At 38.5% G+C, this 19,399-nt stretch overlaps 1 protein-coding gene across 9 annotated transcripts in view; it reads left to right on the top strand.

Moving 5' to 3' along the window:
* The window catches only part of SHANK2 (SH3 and multiple ankyrin repeat domains 2), a 354,480-nt gene that overhangs the window by 180,580 nt on the left and 154,501 nt on the right, over window positions 1-19,399 (top strand). For all 9 annotated transcript variants that reach the window (XM_040608429.1, XM_040608432.1, XM_040608431.1 and 6 more), the window contains one exon: window positions 15,016-15,091. In XM_040608429.1, coding sequence (XP_040464363.1) covers window positions 15,016-15,091 — 76 coding nt within the window. The remainder of the gene's footprint in view (window positions 1-15,015; window positions 15,092-19,399) is intronic.

The following is a 19,399-nucleotide window of genomic DNA, read 5'->3' as shown; positions in this document are numbered from 1 at the left end:
CTTGGATAATGCTAGTGTTTGTATTAAGTGGGTAAAAAACCTGGGTATATAAAATAACATTTTTTTGCTTAGATTCATTAGACTCGACTATTCTGCAGTCATAAATCTTGCCATTGATGCAAAACCTATGGGTCTTATGTTTCCAGATTTCCAAACTTCCCAAAACTGCTGAAATGAGAGAGTAAAGCTGTGGAGAAGAAAAGTAGAAATGGTAGTTAAAATCTAAATGCTTATATATCCTGCAGGAGACAGAGATAGTGTCTGATTTGCTGACTGGGTTTCAAACCTAAGAGGTTTTGTTTCTGTGGTTTGATTAGCAGTAGGTTAGAAGCAGTATGGTGTCATCCTCTGCAAGAATAAGTTGTACAAGAAAATGGTGTAAGGTTTGGAAGAAGCAATCTCTGGTTACAGTTCTGGCCCTGGGTAGGGTCCACTCCACCAGTCAGACTCTTTCACATCTGGTTTGCTCCATTCCCCTTGGTTCCTTTCTGTAGTCCCATTCTTCTCCTATGCAGTTTCTGCTGCTGCTCCTGCCTTGTTTCACACTGCTTTCTCTGCTAGCCTTAGTCTAAGCAGTCATTTCCCTCATTCTGGCTTTTACATCCTATACATTTGAATATAACTAATTAGACTTTATTCCCAGTCGTGCCTTGGTGTCAGCAAGGAGGACATGCTAAGCATGTAAGCCAAAGCAATTCTCTTCCTCCTGAGCGCTAGCTTCGCTAGATGTACCCAGTACTTGGGGTAGACGGAGAGTGCTTAGTGTGGTCTGGAAATAGCACTCAGCAGAACAGAGACTTGACTGCAATTAAAAATTTAAGAGGTCTTTTCCTCCAGAAGTGTGTTTCCTTCTTCTCCGATCCTACTGCTTGTGGTCTAATTGCAATGTTTATTGGCTGAAATTGCAGTAATTTCAACTAGACGTATCAAGTGGACTGCAGCTAGCGTGTTCCTGGCATACATGCATGTAGCATAGATACTGGATCTCAAATCTGTGCACCAGACTTTGGAACAGTGCTATTTATTCAGTAACCTCACTCTTGTATATAATCACAACTATTTGGGAGACATGTTCTGTAAAGTCTAATACAGACAATCAGAACTTGACAAAATTGTCATTAGAATCCTACAACTGTATTTTTTTTTTTTTTTAAGACTGCCCAGTGGTTTCTTTTACCAGTTGTACTACAATAGTTCATTCTTCAAGAGTGAGGGAAGGGGAAGAATAACTGGGAGTAATGCTACTACCCAGTAGTTCAAATTATGGCAAAATATTTGTTCATATGCAACAGCACAGTCCCTGTGCCGTGTCATTCACAATTTTCCCATGTGATGAGAGGCAGAGCGCGAAGCAGCAGGAGGACAAGCAAGCTATCCCGAACTGCTCGTGTGCCTGCTGTGTGAACCAGATGAGAATTACACGTAATCTGACAGAGGTGAAGCTTCAGCAGGGGGTCTCTAGAGATCTGTACGTGCTATGTAATAGAGCTATAAGCACTTGCACACAGAGAAGAATGGGTGCCCGTACTGTTACATGCTATACATGTAAATGTATGCTATATACATAAAGCTAGTATAGGTGCTGAATTGCAATTATCTTAGTAAGAAGAGAGCCACCTATGCCTGACATGTATGCTGTGGTTACAAATAGATGTTTAGTAATGCATTAATCAGACATTAAGTTTACATCAATTTTTTTTAAGGATCATTAGCCCTTTAATGCAGATCAAAGTACTGATTTTTCTATTGCTCATCAAAATGACTAAAGTGTCTTTGACCAGTAATGGAAAGCAAGTCTTTCCTGTACAATGGAGTGGCAAAGGAAATGTGTGTTATTAACTACATTTGTGTTTTGCAACTGATACAGTCTCACTTTATTGTATGCTTGTTACATGAGAGGTATTTTTAATGCTTTTATTTTTTCCCCCTCTTATAGGCAGTAAAAGAGTGGGTTTAAAAAAATAAAGCAGTTTTGTTTTTAGAACACTACAACAATATATAGAAGTGATAGCTGTGCCACATTTCTAATAGCTGGGTTGAATCATATTCTTTTCCTCTAATGGTATGCATAATTGCTTTAGGTTTTCAGGCGTCCTTCACCCGCACTTATTTAGATTAGTGACTGATGCATTTCCATGGAAACCTGCAGGAGGGGAAAAAAATTATCTCTTGGTACAGTGTGGAAACTGAAAGGATGTGGGCTTCTAGTCTCAGCCTAAAACTTGTGTAAAATAAGACTTCTTGTTTGTGGTCATCTCGATTTGGGATTTTTGTTGTTGCTGTTCTCTAAAAAGTAAGCATTTTCTCCAGCAGCATTTTGTAATTTTTAAATTTAGAACACTTGTTGAAGTTTACATTTCTTGAGAAGCTTCAACTTTTTTTTACTTTTTTTTTTCTTTTTTTTTTTTTTAATGTAGGTAAAGTAGTACATTTTGAAATTAAGTGTCTGGGATGTTTTTCTTTGTGAAGATGCAGACACACACAAAACTCAAGTAAACTGGTTAGAAACTGTGGCTGAAAAGCCAAGATCCCAGAAGAGAGTTCATTTCGGGGGTATTGTGTATAGCTTTAATGAAGAATGACTGTTTTTTGAAGTGGTGGTGGTGGAAACAGAAAATTTGATATAAAGAGGGTTGCTCCCTCAGTAAAATGTTTGGAAAATATGGGTACTTTAAAAAACTTTGCACAGTACTAAATGGCTTTTCTCAGTACCAGATACATTCTTAACATGCACTGCCTAACATACAATATCTCTTTAATAATCTTATTCCCAGTGCTTGCTTAGGAAAATTTTATTCTCAACATTCTCAAAAATGTATTGTTATTTCCAGGAGAGTTTAAGATTACAACAGATCATAGATTTTTCAGATGTGTTGTTTTAAAGTAATTGCTTTTACCTGTCTTCACAATGCTGAACGGACAAGTACCTTCTGTACCTTAAAAAAAGTAGAAACATTTTTGGATTTCTTTCCTTTCAAACTGCAGTCATCCTAACTAGTTTGAATGCCAGTGTAGGTTCTCTAGCTGTAGGCTTTCAAACCAATGGTCAAATTACAGGTTTAGATGTGGTGGTTGTTCACTTTTTGAAAACTAATTAACCTGCAGCCTGATGTTGAAACTTGTGTTACTTAATAGCCATCAATGGGAAGTATCTCTTAACTGTATCTATATCTTATTTTCATATTTTATATGTTATATACTGTATATTGTTTGTGTTACTATTATATCTACATATAGTTGCATATATACATTTTAGTAAAACATCACAAGTTCAGTTGATAAAGTTTTGTCCTTCAGTTTCCTTAAAAGCGAGGTGGTGTTCCTCAGTAATCCTGCTGATGTGAGAGCTTTGTATTTGAGACATACCCAGTCTCACGTTCTCAACTCCTCCTCAGGAATCATATACGTCTGCATCTCCCTGTTCCACCCATAACTTCCCCTGCCTTGTCCTGTGTAAACTCCGGTACAACATTGCTAGGCGATGGTCTGTTCTACTAATCTGAGCTATTTGTTCACTCTGACTGAAGTAATAATAAATATTAAATGTTAAGTTATTCTGAAGCCTTTACAGTGGAAGCTGCAGAGTATTCCTCTAGATGTCTGTTGGGTTTTGGTAACGGTATGTATTATCCAGTGAAATTCAGACCGAAAAGCCCATATGCACAGTCAAAGCAGAGGAAGTAAAAGATACCGAATGAAGACTTAAACTTCAGGCTTCTGCTTGATTTGCATTTAGTGTTATCTTGTTCTTAGAAATGACCTTCATTTTATAATCTTTTAAATACGTGTCACACTATCCTTACATGACGTTAAGGTGACTAACTGGCAAGATTTGAGAAGAGGGTTAAGAAAAAGTACAAGCTATATGTACAGGACAGAGTAAGAAAGTTATCTTTTGAGATATTTTACTGATGTCTGAAAGATTCCAAGAGAACTGAGCACATCAGCTCATTGACTTCAGTGCCCCTTGGTAAAGCAAAGGGAAATCAGCATGTTCTGCACAGGACAAATGAGTTCTCCATATGGTTGATCTAGCAGAAAGTATTAAAAATGCTCTCCTGACATCGCCGTTGGCCTCTCAGGGCATTGGAGGCCTGTTTGGTGGCAGGAAGAGGAGAACTACGGGTACTTTGTCTTGGTAACTACCTGCGAACCTGGCAAAAAAGTGTTTGAAACCCCTGTGTATGTCAGGGAGCGTTAGGGTGTAAAAGATTGGGAGATTCCTTGAGCTTCTTGCGTATCTCCCGTGCACAGCAGATGACAGCTGCTTATGTATTCAAAATTTTATCTATTATTAAAGTGAGAGTATCTGACAGGTCATTGATCCTGAGTGTAGCTGGCGAAGATTTAGACTTGAATGAGGCTTCCGTAAGGGAGGAAATTGAGGGGAAACTTTTCTATCACCATTGATGAAGTCCATCATAATTCTTGTGGAAACTTGCTGTACATTAAAATTAATGATTTTTGAAATTGAAGAGAAGAATGGCTTTTCAGGGGCTGTTTTTCCTAACCCAGCCCAAAATAGTTCTCCATCTGTTCGTTCCACCTTGGGGTGCAGAATGACCTTCTTCAGAGCAGTTGGTTATCTTTGTATGATTGTAAACACGTCTCGGGTAGGAATAATCTGTGTTACGCAGACCAGACCACAGCTTGTGCCACACAAACAAATGCAGAATTCCTTTGCAAACTTCTCATGGAATTTGCCTAAATATAAGGCAAAGTCACTGACAATTGTTATCTGCTTCTCTGTAATAATATTGCATGAGGTTTTTTATTAGGTTGGTATTCAGGTTCTTGTGGCAGATCTATAACCACACAAAAATGATTGATGAAAATTATTTCTATTGTGTCATTTCTCATCAGAAAATTAAAATACCAAAGCTGACACTCTAGTAACTAGAATGGACCAAAATTAGAAGTCTTTTGTGATGTTTTGTTGTTGTTCTTGTTGTTTTGTGACATCTGTGGATACCTGCAATAGGGAAAGTGGCACTTCACTGTCACTTCTTGAATGTTTGCAGGAAGCTTTCCATGGAGTTGCATCTGGCACCTTCCCAGTGGTGGGCTGTACTGATCCAGTTTCATGTGGCTTTGTGTTGGCTTACAGCTGCAAAACTTCATCTCTTTAGCAGAAGCAAAAAAATTCTACTAGCAGCTTAGAGAGTAGTGGTAACTATAAGAAAAATAGTATTTAATTAATGAATAATGTAGATATCAACTTATAAAATATTACTTTGATTTTTTTATTTTTTCTTTTTAAGTATTTTTTTTCTTGAATTTCTAGTTTAGGTGTGGAGCTAAAGCAGGCTTTAGCTTGTAGGTGGTGGTAATTGATTTTTGCTTGCCTTTTTTTTGCTGTTTTTTGTTTTCTGTAAGGCCAAAATGGACACTGAACTAGCAATGAGTTAAACGGAACACTGTATTAGCATACCGACAATTAATCCTGCAAAGTCTCAACTTTGCTCCCACCTATAAGCACGTTGCCATGTTGTCTGTGCAGTGTAGTGGTTTGGGATTTAAATGGACACAGACATGTATTCTTGGCTTAAAATGAATGACATTACTGAAATACTGGAATTTAGCATTTGTATAAAGTTAAGCATGTGCAGAAACATTGCAGGTTAGGGACTGCAAAATTAGTGTCTACTGATTGTGAAAAAGGAAATCCTGCTATTAAGCAAACTGTTAAACCAAGTTTCACCTGACTCCTGCCTGTTGTTGCAGGCCATCATTTTGGATTATGCTGCTGTCACCAGTGAGAACACTGCAGTTGTTCACTAGAATATTTGCAGGAAAGATGGAAAATACGAAATAAGGTGTTAGGATTATAAGCATTTGTACTGCAGATCAGTTCCAAGGAGCTGGAACATCATACCACCTGAGATTTGTAGTTGAACCAACCATCCTGAGCTTCAGGATAAGTAATATTTGCAACAGATGATATTGCCAGCAGGCAACAAATGAAGGTTTCTTTGTTCAGCCTAAATTGGAAAAACAAGATTCCTTTAATTACGTGTTCAGGAACAGTCTGGGATTTACAATGAGAACTGTTTTTTTTATAAAGTATACACTATACATTGCCAGCCTGCAATAAAGGGGTAAGCAAGGTGCTTTATTAAGGACCTGGTTTTGTCAAAACTGCGTGTTTCAGCAATGGTCAAACCGTGTACAAATGGACCAACTCCATGCTTGTTGGAATCTCTTGAGGTCTGTTACCAGCCCAGGTCAACATCCATCTCCTTACAAGGGGTAAAGTCTGTAAAGCCTGATAAACCTTGGGGCAAAGAGGGAAAAAGACTTCCTCTCCCAACTGGTTTCCTTTGATGACATCAGCGAGCAGTGAGACCTGTGTCTGTCTGTTCCAGACACTGAGAGAGAAATTTAATCCTCAATTTCAGTTGAGCCCATGGACACAAAGCTGCCTTGCAGCATCTGCAGTATGTTGATTAACTATTCTGCTGCAGATGGGTTGTAAAAATTAGGGGCAGAGGGAATAAAGGCCTGCAGAAGCCCAACAGGAGAATTTCTTAAGGAAAGATCAAGTGATCACTACTGTGTTTTGAAAATATTCTGCAAATGAGGGAAGAGCCATGCAAGAATAAACTCTGCTGTGCCTGCTCTGCAAACAGATTAACAAGTTTGCCTAGCACAGGGAAGACCTAATTCTGCAACAGAATGTACCTTAGAGACTTGCCTTGATTTTAACGCACTTTGCTTCTTGGTAAGACACAAACATAAGCAGGTGAAGCTATGTTTTCAGTCAGGTTTAAACTTTAGCAACAGAATTGTATACGTAGCTGGTAAAGTTGTTGCAAGAATGCAGATTTCCCCCTATTCAGCTCTGTAAGCCTTAGTCAGTGAACAAGAAGCAAATGTTTTGACAACTACTTGCTGGTGTGTTTTTTTCAGGTATAAGTGAGCTTTTTGATAAATTAAAGGGAAAACTAATGACGTGGGAAACCAATGTTCTTCCATAACTGCCTCTCCAGTAGATCTAATTGCATAATTCGGTTATTAAGGTTTCTCTTGCAAACAAACTTGCTGATTCGCTGCATTGATCAGCCATTTCAGCATCCTTTGTGAGTAAGCTAATTCACTGCATTCCAGCTAATCTTTCTCTAAGGATATAAACAGGGAATTCTCAGGGAACTCTCAGGGAATAAACATCAGTCTTCTCATCTTTTTTGAAAATAGGAGTTAGCAGGGAGAAAAAAAGAATAGCAGAGGGACATCCAAGGATTTGCTATTCCAGTCAAGGAGTTGTTCTTGACTGTTTTTATGCCTATTCTCAAATCTGAAAAACTCCCAAAACCACATAAGCTTTGCTGTTTTTCAGCTTCAACTGAAAGAAAAATTGGCTGAGAGAACCACGTAAACTGAACGCTTGGATTTTAAAGCTTAGAAAGAAGAAAAGTCAATTATAAATTTGAGGGTTTTATTAGTTTACAGTTTGTAATGCCTTCACATTTCTTTTTTGTTGACCCTTGTAGTTTATCCCTTCTAATGAAGCAACAATGTTACTACTTCAGATTTTCAAAGGTATGAAAAAGGTAATTGTAGTTTCTTCTGGATTCTTGGGTGGTACATGTCTGCAGATTTCAGTTTTATGAGTTTTAATACCCCTTTTACAGAAGCAGGCTGTACTTGGATGTATTGCCTACAAATCTTATTAATTCCTTATTCATTCCAGCTTTAAAATTATACATACTGATGTTTGAGAGGGAGGGAAATCCTGGTCCAGATTTTAAGGACAGCACAGAGGATAAACTAATGCTCTGATCCCTTCAATGCAACAGCTTCTGCTCTTAAAAAAGCAAGAATCCTATGATCTAATAGTTACAGACAAATTCCATTCATATTTCTTGATAATATTTTTGCATTTTTTGCACAGATGTTTAGGATCCAAGATCCTACTGTGCTTGATTTGGAGGAGGATCTCTAAACTTACTCTCTTCTATGGCTCAAATGACTGCTCAAAGAAAAAAATTTAGGTACTATGTTAAACAATTGTATCATAGGTCTGAAAAACCTTATTTATCAAAATTTTAATGTACTATATTTCATGGAAAATCCCAGTTTTCATGAATCTCCTTTTTCTAAGGAGGAAAGGGAACAAGTAAAATAGCTTATTGAGATGTTGTGGTATGTGGTATGAAGATTATTAATTTTTTTAAATTTTATTCTCTTCTGGAGCGAAGTTTATAGTGTGTCTGTTATCAAGAAAATAATTTTTCAAAATCATCAACAGCAAAATGGACACTGAACTAGCAATGAGTTAAATCAGTAACAATATGTGTTACTCTTACAACACACAGAAAGGAAGGAATAGAGTGACTCTTCAGTGACAAAATGCTTCTGGCTTCCAAAATGTGACATTTATTTCCTTAATCCATTGTTTCACACATACTCTATATTACATTATCATCTAAATCAAATCTTTATGAAGCTTTAGTTATACTGTGCTTTGATAGTAACACTGTGGGATCAATTTGTAGTCTACAAATGGCCTTTGTGTGAAGCAAATGGGTACTGAAGTTATGTCTGTCTGTCATTAATCTGGTCACAGAAAATAGCACTTTTTTGACAAGCGTATCATAGAGTGTTGGTTATCCCGCAGCAGCATGGACCTGTGATGCAATGATGTGCTTAGTTTATGTAAGAGATGGGAAAAACAGATGCTAAACAAGTTTTAGCTATCAACACTTGATGTTAGGTTTTTTGAGACGTGGTTTTGCTAACATGTTAACCTGCTACCTCTTTTTCTTTGTTGCTTCCTCTACAATAGAGATAATTTAGCATCATATAGTACGGGAAATATTTCGACTGTACTTGGGACAGAAAAATAAATGCTTAGTGATGTTTTCAATCTTGTATTCGTTTTCTCCAGTTTTTGTGTGATTGGTTTTGTTGTTGTTTGTTTGTTGGTTTGTGGTGGTTTGTTTTTTTTTTGGGGGGGGTAGGATCATAATTTTTTGTGATACTTTTGGATCCATTTTAGGAAAGGCACATAAGATAGGTGCGCTGTCTTGTTGCAAAATATGTAGATAGATAATGGCTAGCACAAGTGCGCTTGAATTGTGAACTTCTATTAACTTTGTATTACCTGTGTACCTGGTACTACAAAGGATTTTAGACTGCTTTCCTCAGCTTTGAATAACCTTTGGTCTAACCCTCAACATAAATAGTCATGAAAGCGTTTTTTCCACAGAAAGGAGAGAGAAGGTGCACAGTGAAAGCTTTAGCCTCCGACAGCTGTTGGTATTGCTTTCCGTCAGACATAGTGCTGTATCTGAACCTCTTCTAGCGACAGATGCCTGTAACTATTGCGTCAGTGACACGTCTCTCAGAGATGTCAGTGGGGAAGAGGGAAGAAAGAAAAACTTAATGTTTTGGGATGGTGCTAAATTACTGAATTTACTGTGCCCAGCTGAAGAGCAAAGGGAAGGACTCTGGCTCTGAATTTTGATATTTTTTTTTTATTATTTTTTTTGGTTATGTTTGGGTTGAAAAAACACTTCTTAGCGTGCAGGCTTATTTCTTCTTGCTGGCAATTGGCTTAGAACGGACTGAAACCATTTCCTAAATTCTGCTAGTATAGCAAGTGCAGTAACAGGGTTGGAGTAGCAGCATAACCTGAGTTTACCTTTAACAATCAGTGATCTTTCGAGGGTAGCTGCTGCTCTGTGTTGTCTCTCCCAACATCACACATAAATTAGTCTGTTACACTTTTATTTCCTTTGTTCATCCTATGGCCGTGTCAATCACTCTAAACCCTTCCCAGAGTGCTGGCAAGCAGTCTGACAACATACCCACTAGCAGAGCAACCCCTTGCAGTTTCCTAGGAAACACGGCCACCGAAATGCCCTGTGAAGAGCAGCAGGAAGAATAAAAGGAATGAAGACAGTTGCTTTGGGATTTCCGCGGCCTCCCCCACCCCAGTTCTTAACTCTTCCAAGCAATATAAAATATGTAAGCAATATACTACAAATAATAGCGTCAGTGTGGTTGTCTGTTGTAACATGCCCACGATAGGTATGTGCTAACCACTGAAGAAATGAAGCAAGAAGGGTGTTATCCGTCTTTGTGGATTAGAGTCCAAATTTTATTTCTTGCCTTTCATGTCAGCGATTTTTTAGCTTTTGATAATGTCTGCAGGCGCTGCTGGAGTCCTGTGGTCAGTTATGAGCCTAACACAGCAAAGCTCCAGGGAAGTCGCATACATATTTCTCAATTGAGGAAAGCCATCACTCCTCCTAAGGTGGAAGAAGAAAAGCAGAAGATGTTTTTCACCTGCATCTTCTCAATGTTCTTTGAACCCTATAAATTGCATTCTGGAATGGCAGGGTTTAAGTCTGTTGCTTACTGAAATGTCTGCAACAATAAATGTTTCTAATAAAGAAACATCTAGGGCATTGTTATTTGTATTACTGCGATTGCACAGTGCAAACAGCTCATTTCTGCCGCAACTCCATTGGCTTCAGTGGAGAACAGACCAGGAAACAACTTACCACGTTATTTTGTTCCTTGCACACTCTTCTATGGGTCTCATCGTGCTAGGACTCGCACTGCTCCTAGTTGGCATATTAATTGATGAGAATAAAACCTCTTGGAGAGTTCTGGGGTTTTTTTACTGGTTGTTTTTGGGGATTTTTTTTAGCCGAAAGTAGTGATGTTGTGTTCTTATGGGAAATAGTTTCAGTAGCTTTAGAGGGAGCCTTCCTTTTCACATAAACGGTTTTTCCTCTGTGAAAAGCAGTGCAGTACCGTAAGAACCGAGATGCTACTATGACGTTTATCCTGATGCTTCATGCCCAGGAATGTCCAACTGCTGTAACCTAGAGGTGGATGAAGGCCTGTAGAGATAAAACCTTCTAACCAACTATAGATATTAGTTAAAAAATACACAATGGAGTAACTCCAGTAAAATATGGGCTTCTCAAGAAATGTATAAATTTCAAATGATACACCAATACTCCTTTTTTCTGTCACTATAAAGGAAACTATACCATTTTTGTGAACATGGGTGTTTTGTCCTGCCTCCTAGAATGGCTTTTGAATTATTTCAGTTTGAGGCACTGACTTTTCATCTGTGCTGACAGATATTCTCAGTAATAATGCAGTAATATATACACTGGCAAAAATTGTTTTTCTAGACCTTCTTGTCCATATCTTCTTGCTAGTCTTTCAAAGCTGTCTGCAACCAAGTTTAAAAAGAAATCCTCAAAGGATTCTGTAGGTAAAGAATCCGTAAATGATGAAGGTAAAGACTTTATAAACGATGATAGGGTTATTAGTCTTAGGTGGTCCTAGTTTGCTCCAAAAGACTCTGATTAAAAGTGCTGGTATTCAGAAAACCCGGCTATGTAAGAATGCATAAAAATCCAGTGAAATCTGGAAGTAACCCCTTGGTGCTATTATATCTCTACTGGTGCTATTATGCTATATATGGCTTGAATTCAGAAAAAAAATTTAAACTATTATCTGTAGGTTCTTTGTATTCTTTAGTCAAATGAAAGAATGGAAACTCTTTTATTTTCCTCTCCTTTTTCAGTATCCGGTTCATTATGATGGCAGAATTCTGATCCTTCTCCCCCTGCTTTTGGATATGTGTACTTATGCTGCGTAATAGGACAAACTAGAATCTGAGCCAGAGGTTAGGGAAAGAGGGTAATTAAAGAACTTACACAGAAACCTGGGAAACATACCACTTAGCCTTTAGTTCAGGGATTTCTAAGGCTAATGGTTTCCCAAATAATCCCTGTGAATATGATTGCACACAAAGTGAGGGAAAGTAGGGGGGTGGGAGAGACAGAGAGCAGACAGAAGCTGCAGCTAAAGAATGCTGGCTTTGCAATACTAAGTAGCTGAACAAAGCTATCTGTCTTACTGTGCCTTTCCGTTCCTCCCACCCACTTTGTATTCCTTAATAGCACTGAAATATCATGCTATAGAAAACAGTTTCTGCAGAGGAAACATCTGGCTCCTTAAGGCTCAAGCAGTGGCTTTAAGATTTCAAAAATATTCTTCATCATACTTTGGTTTTTTTAATTTTTTTATAAGTGACTTCTGAAAACAGGCCAGTGGTAAACTCTAAGTGGAATCTAAGTTTACGTTTTTCTGTGTTTCTTCTGATGATGTCTCTTGATATTAATCTAATTTGTAGGATAGTGTGAACAAGGATGTTGCTCGATGGGGAGTAGACTGCAGTTCCTGCAGGTCACTTTATTCCACATCACTGCAGGGCATTGGATTTTGAAGCTAAACTTGTAAACTTAGCAACAAAGGCACGACCCATAAAATCCACTGAACCCCTTACAGCACGTTATGAGGTGCAGTCACACCATGGGCTACTTGAAAGCCAAATCTCTTTGAGCAGCTGTCATGTAGCCTTGGGTAACATTACTGCTCACTGCACTCAGGGTTCTCGTTCCATGAAAGGCAGCACGTCGTTCTCCAGCCCTGCAGCTAACGCGCTGGCTGGCTGAGCTTTGGTTGTGTCTGGGTGTGTTCTAGGTGAGTCCTGCAGCAAGTTGTGTCCTTTTTGGGTGTTCCAGAAGGGCAGGGGGGTAAGGGCAATAGGAGCTGGAACCTGGGGTAAAGGTAAGGTCTCTTTGGCAGAAAATGTAAGTTGTAGGGGAGTGACAAAGGGACAAACTAAGCCTATACAAAACTGTCAAGTAGGATTCATTTTATAATTTCTCCCTCTTTGGACATCCTGTAGGAAGGAGGCTGCCCAATCTCCACAAATTTTGTATAAATGTAAATATTTCTTTTTTTTCTTAGTACTGTTTTTCTTGTATCTTGCAAATTGGTGCCCCGCTATGAAGAAATAACTTGTTTACATTTTTAGCCAGCTGCAACCTGCACATATATTTTCAGCCATAATTCCTCTGTATTATGTATGTATCTGTATTTATGTTTCCAGCTGGGGGCATGATCCAGTGATGCGTCAGCTGTACCGGGTAAAGCAAGGAAAGATGCACTTTGTCAACCCTTCTTTGCAAAGTCTGCCTCCCAGTACTTCTGCAGTGTCCTCCTTGGCCATGTCTAAAGCCCCTCATCCTGCACTGATGTGTTTTTTCTCTCTACAGACCAGAACTTGGTCATCTGACAGCACTACCTCTCACAGTAATTTTTAACATCCTGAAAAGTCGTGACATAGAGATGGTCCACCTTGAGGGCTGTGTCTAGCTTGGAGAACTAATAAAATCTGGTTGGATGGTGTCAGGCTGCCCTTCAATAACAAATTCCTCAGCCATGCACATGAGATTTCATAGGCACAAGCTAAACCAGAAACTTTTCCATTTGATTTTTGGTATCTGTTACCCTAACTTAATGTGGTAGCGTTTGAGGACCAAGCTATATTTAGGCAAGATTTTTTTCCCGTCTCAAAAACTAGTTTCTTCATAAGTATCTTCCCTTGAATGAAAAAAAACATGTAGAAAGGGGCTGCACTAAAGATACTCGCCTGAGGAAAAATGAATACGCTGAAATATTGTGGTAAAGGCTGAGTAAGACTTGGAAAATTGATAGGTTTGAACAATTACTACGATACATAAAACTACCAAAGAAGGTTTCTTTTTCAATTTTTTTTTAAATCTTTTTTTTTTTTTTTTTGGTTAAAGATTTACTTCATTTGAATGCCTTTTTGGAAGTAAGTTTCTGTGTGTTTTCCTGTCAATCTGAAGAAGAGTGTGACAATGAATTCCTACCTCCTCTACAATCCTTTTGTCCTTCCCTAGAAGTGCAATTTTTTTATGTAGTTATACATACACATACATAAAGTGAAAGCCTTTTAGCTTATGCTCTTTGCTGTGCAAACTGAAGCAACCAAATTCTGGAGTAGCTTCTGCATCTTTACCATGTGCTTGATTTATTGGTGCTCCTGTAGGTACCCATTGAAACCAATAAAGAAGAGCATCTTTCCAATCCTAGAGGAAGAGAGTTTAGCTGTGTTGTTCTACAGATACGGTTCTGAACTAAGTGCTTTAACTGTTGTACCCATATTAAACCAGTGTTCATCTTGGTGAATTGTAGAAATACTTGTGAACATAATGTTCATAGCCCTAGAGATCGAATTCATGCTGCAGCCACTAGATGTGGGAACTGCTTCAGTGGGATGGATGGGTTTTTTCTTAAGAAAAGGCATAAATACAAAATGTTAATGTATTTCAGGTTTTAAATGGCTTTTTAGCAGATATATTGCTGTATCTTAATCCTTTGTTCTTCATGTTTCATAGCACTATTTCCTGTGAGATCTGATTGATGGCGATGAATGTGGACAGCTACTTTTCCCCCTACCCCATTTTCCATATGTCTCATAAAATCATAGAAATAGCTCTAGTTTTGTATTCATATGTGCGTGAGTTTAAACAAAAAACACTGGTTTGTGTTCTTTTGGCTGTTTTCCCAACCTTTCTGAAACTTGTTACTGATTTTTCTTCTTTCTTTCTTGTATTTTGCCTCTTAGTCCAAGCTATAAAGAACCAAAGACTGGACTTGAAAGGTTTTGCTACTGAGAATGTGGGTGGAACTTTAAAACTTGTGAATTATATGATACGTGATCTGCAAGAAGTTACCCTTATTCACTTGATGTGTATATGATATGATAAAAGAATGTCTCAATTCCAAAGTAAAATATTTTTTTTTTCAAAATGCTTTGAAACTATGTTAACTCACTGTAAGGGAACAAAAGGAAATGCTATTTCACTGTGGGTGTGACTGAGCGCTAGAAGAGGCTACTCAGGGAGGTTGTGGAGTTTCCCTCCCTAGAGATACTTGAAAGCCATCTGGGCATGGTCGTGGGCAACCAGCTGTAGGTGGCCCTGCCTGAACAGCGGGGTTGGACAAGGTCACCTCCAGAGGCCCCTTCCAATCTCAGCCATTCTGTGGTTCTATGTAGTACCATAAGTTTTCTGTTCTTGACGTATAGCAGAAAACCCATTTTGAAATTGCAAACAGCACTTGATTAAGAAATAAAGGAGTATTATTAAAAGTTCTCTTTTCTTTGTACAGAAACTCGAACAGATAGAACAAAGAAACTCTTCAGACACTACACAGTTGGATCCTATGACAGCTTTGATGCTTCAAGGTAAGAATTTTTCTTTTTGGTTGCAGTCTCTTTACAAACCCTTTCTGGGTTTTATTTAATTGTCAATTTTGTGGAGACTTTTGGGGAGAAGAGGGAAGCAGATTACTAAACAGAGCTTCTCAAGATATCATTCTATATCTAAATTGTTTTTTATCACAGCTTACTTTTGTTCATATGGGATGAGTCTACAAAAATAGTGAGTAATGAAGCGTAATGAGTATCACTATTTTGTTTTCATGAGTGGTGAAAGAGATCAGCATTTCACGGAAGCAGTATATTCCAGCTGCTTCTACAGTCAAGGACCACTTAAGTTGTTGGATACTTCACAAGATCAGGCGTTTTATATCTGTTCACAGAGTCATACTTGCTGACAAGAAAACCAAAATAAAATTCTGTAATTTGTTGTTCTGAACCGTATCTTTAGATCCTAAGTAGAAAATAGGCTGTTAGAAATGAGGAATTTAGAAATTATATAATTTATTTGCAGTTTCTGCTGAGTATTCATGATTTTTAAGTAAGTTCTTGTCCCACGTGCGTATACATTAGATGTACAGCCAACTTCTGGTAGAAAGGATGATTTCTAGAGCATAGAACCTGTTAGCTGTTGGTGTCTTCTTGAGAAAATTGTGGTGGTAACCTGGACTTAAGCTTTTCTCCTGACTGTCTAATTACAGCTTGGGGTTGGTTTTTTTTGTTGTTGTTTTCAAGAAAAACACCTTTTTGGTAGAAGAATTCTGAAATGTGTAAAGTAATGATGGCAGACTTCCGTGTAGCACACTATGAAAAAAAAGAAAGAAAATATGCTAACTGTTGGTTTTGTTATGTGATCTTAATCCTTGTTCTGAGGGTCCTGCATAGTTTTTATGTCAGTTAAACAATTTGAGGAAGGAGGATGGAGTTCAAGTCAGCTGAAGCAGTTTGGATGCCCAAGATGTCCTGCGTTCCTGACAGCTGGTGTGCAGAGCACTGAAAGGCAGGGGGCCTGCTGCTTGTCTGCTGCATACAGCCTATAAATATTGGGAAAAAAAAGTAAATCTGTGGTCTCTTGAGTTATGATTTAGAGGAGTGGCGCAATGTTGGATGAAGAGGGACGGTTTGATGACATGGTGGGAGGAAGCACAGGCTTGTGGGTCAGATACAATCATCCCGCCTCAGTGGCTTGAATCTTCCTGTTACTGTATCTGGTGTGCTATGGGGCATCGGCTCTTGCTGCTGTGATTTAGAAATAGAAGAACCCCATTTGAGCATCTTGCATATTCTCCTGCCATGATCAGCCAAGTTACCAGAGCTTTGCACTGTTGGACAATGATGTGATTGACTGGACAGTTGAATAATGATAAAGTTGTCAAGAGAAGCTGTTAGTCTGGAAACACATACCCGTTCTGCAGGGTAAACTCACTGGTTACCGGTTACATTTCCAGTGAGCAGAGTTGCCTGTTGCAAGACTCTGTGAGTGATCATTATTCTGTAAAATTCATAGCTTTGTCTCTGTGTTTCAGCATTAATGGATGGGTTGTTTCTGTACAGCTAGAAGCTATGGCCACAGCACGTTGCCTAAGAGATACCAAGTAGTCCCACTTGGAAACGTACTGCTACTTTTTAACAAGAGATTTTTTCATTAGAAAATGACAGTTCTGTGAAAAGCTTTCTTCATTTTTTAGTTTTTATTTATTTTTATTATTTGGGGCTGGGGGAGGGGGGGGGGGGGGGCGGGGAGGAGGTAGCTACTGATTCTATAGCATTTGGATTTTTTGTTGTCCTTTTCCCAAGAAAATTCAGGTCCATTCTTGGGAGTGAACAATGCCATCTGCCTTTCTGAAATAGGCAATACCCTGTTGTTTAGAAAGGTTGTTTTGAAAGCAGGACGGCTCAGACCAAGGGCATGAACCTGGTCTCAGTGGTGCTTAAGTATGTATTTTAACCAGTGAGCTGTTGGGGACGAACAGATTATGCTCTCTGCTTTTGGGAAGTCACAGAAAGTGTGAATGAGTTTTGGGGGGAAGTGGGGGAGGTTGCTGTTTGTTGGTTGTTTTTTTTTTTTTACCTTCTAAGTTATTGGGCTTGTATAGTGCAACAGCAAAGCTCTCAAAAAATTTTACATTATCTCATTCAGGACTACAGCTGAGCAGGAGACTTTTATCAGATAAAATGATAATTTTTGTACAGTCTTATTATTGAGAAATTAGGTATAAAGTGTGTCTGCAATTGTCCCTGATCCAGGCATCGATATCTGAGCAGTCAGAGGAAAATCAACAGAGTTCTGGTAGCTTCTGAGTAAAGTGAAGTTTTGAAGAAAACTGAAGGTTAGTTTCCACAGAGAATCTGAAACCCTGTGGAGCCGTTTTGAAGAGTAATCATGGAAGTGGAGAGGGAAGGGTAGGAGAGGATAGAATTAAGGGAAAATTCCAAGAAATACAGTGCAAAGATAGACTTGCTTAACATACTTTTAAGTAGCAAAAATTTTAGAGTTTTCATAAAATAACACTTGGAAAACTAAAAAAAAAAAAAAAAAAAAAAAAAAAAAGTTTTGGTGTCCAAGCTTCCAGACCTAATTAGTTGCTGGAAAAGAAAAAAACTTGTTAAAACTTGTTTCTCTGAGGTGCATATAATAATTTATTGTAATGATTTATTTACAGAACATATGCCATGATGAAAGGTAAACTTCCTTTTTCATCCTTTATAAACATGACATATGGTGAAATGTTCTCTGATACTTTTTTCCTAAACAAAATAGTTTGAGGACTTGCTGTCCTAAAACCCTAATAGCACACAAAGTTGTGTTTCAGATATATGACTGAGGCTACAAATCAGCTTTTTGCACATCTAAATGGTAATTTTACTGGTGCTTATGTATTGCTGCTAGAGAAAAAGAATTTGCATTTAAGAATCTGGCTAGGAGATTAGTATGTCTTGTTAGTATGTACAGGTTTAATTCCTAGCATGGACTTCTTCAGGGAGGGGAATTGTTAAAAGAGGCAAACACAATGTCAGACTAACAGCAATTCTTGATATTTCCAAATGTATACTGCTTTGATTACTTTCTCTTGTATCATTTCCTATCAAAGTAGGGGAAGAATATAGTAAAACAGATTAATAAACATTTGTCAGAAGCGATTGTGCCTATGTACTAATAGCTTTGAAACCAAAATATTAACAAAGCTGATCCAGTTCCTTTCTGGCGATGATGTGGGGGAGTGAAGGGAAGTGTCTGCTCCCTTCTCTTTTTCCTTCCCCCTTCCAAAGGGCCAAAACTGCTGAGTAGAAACATTCTGTTCAGAAATCTGTATTAATGGGCTTACTCACATGCAGGAAAATACATTGTACTTGGCATTTTTCATCTTTAGGAAAATGTGCAGCTTGAGTAATGGAGGTTCATTAAATCCTATTTCAGTTTTGCATAAGAGATCAGTTATCCATACGTTAATACTTCAGGAAGATGGGTAGGATACTTACTAATATGTAGAAAGGCCTGCTTGCAAGTACAAATAGACATTAAATATCATAGAAATATAATATTTGAGTCTACCAGGTCTAATGTATTTTCTGCTTTAAATGCTGATGGGATACATTAATTCTGTTATGCAAAGATGATGTTGTCTCTTGCAGCTGTCATGCACTGCTACTGCTGACATTCCTTTAGATGAATTCCTTTACTATTTTATTAAAACCTTTTAAGAACTAATTACTTTCACTCAGTTTCCTCTAATATGATGCAGATGAACAAATGTTGAAGGGAAGGACAGACTTTGTGCAATGGCATACATGTGAGAGAGGGTGAAGTTTCTTATGCTAACAGGAGCTCCTGTGGGATGAAGAGGAGTAAATACATGTCCCTGGGCATTTGTCCTGGGCTGCAGCTCTGGAGGCTGAGGTGGCATGTAGATGGGCAGAGTTCCCCAGGCAGCATCCGTATGTCAGAATCCAGGAGACGCCACGGCCTGAGGCTGTCCTTTCTTGACGTGCCATAGAGCCACATAGAGGAGCAGAAAGCAGGCACGGAAAAATCATAGAATCATAGAATTTTTTTCTATGGATGGGGCATCTACCACCTCTCTGCGCAACCTGCTCCAGTGTTTCACCACCCTCATCGTAATACATTTCTTCCTTATATCTGGTCTGAAGCTACCCTCTTTTAGTTTAAAACCATTACCCCTTGTCCTGAAGAGCAGATATGCCATCAAAGTTGCGAGGGGATAATGTAAGACTGCTTTGACCACCTCTGGATTTTTGTGTATTCCCTTTACTGTGGTCAGCAGTGGTCAAGGCAACCATGGGACATGGTTTTTGAGAGCTGGGGTGGGGAAGGAT

The sequence above is a fragment of the Falco naumanni genome, chromosome 10, assembly GCF_017639655.2.
Source record: "Falco naumanni isolate bFalNau1 chromosome 10, bFalNau1.pat, whole genome shotgun sequence".
Lineage (NCBI taxonomy): Eukaryota > Metazoa > Chordata > Aves > Falconiformes > Falconidae > Falco > Falco naumanni.
This window is presented reverse-complemented; position numbering and strand designations above follow the sequence as displayed.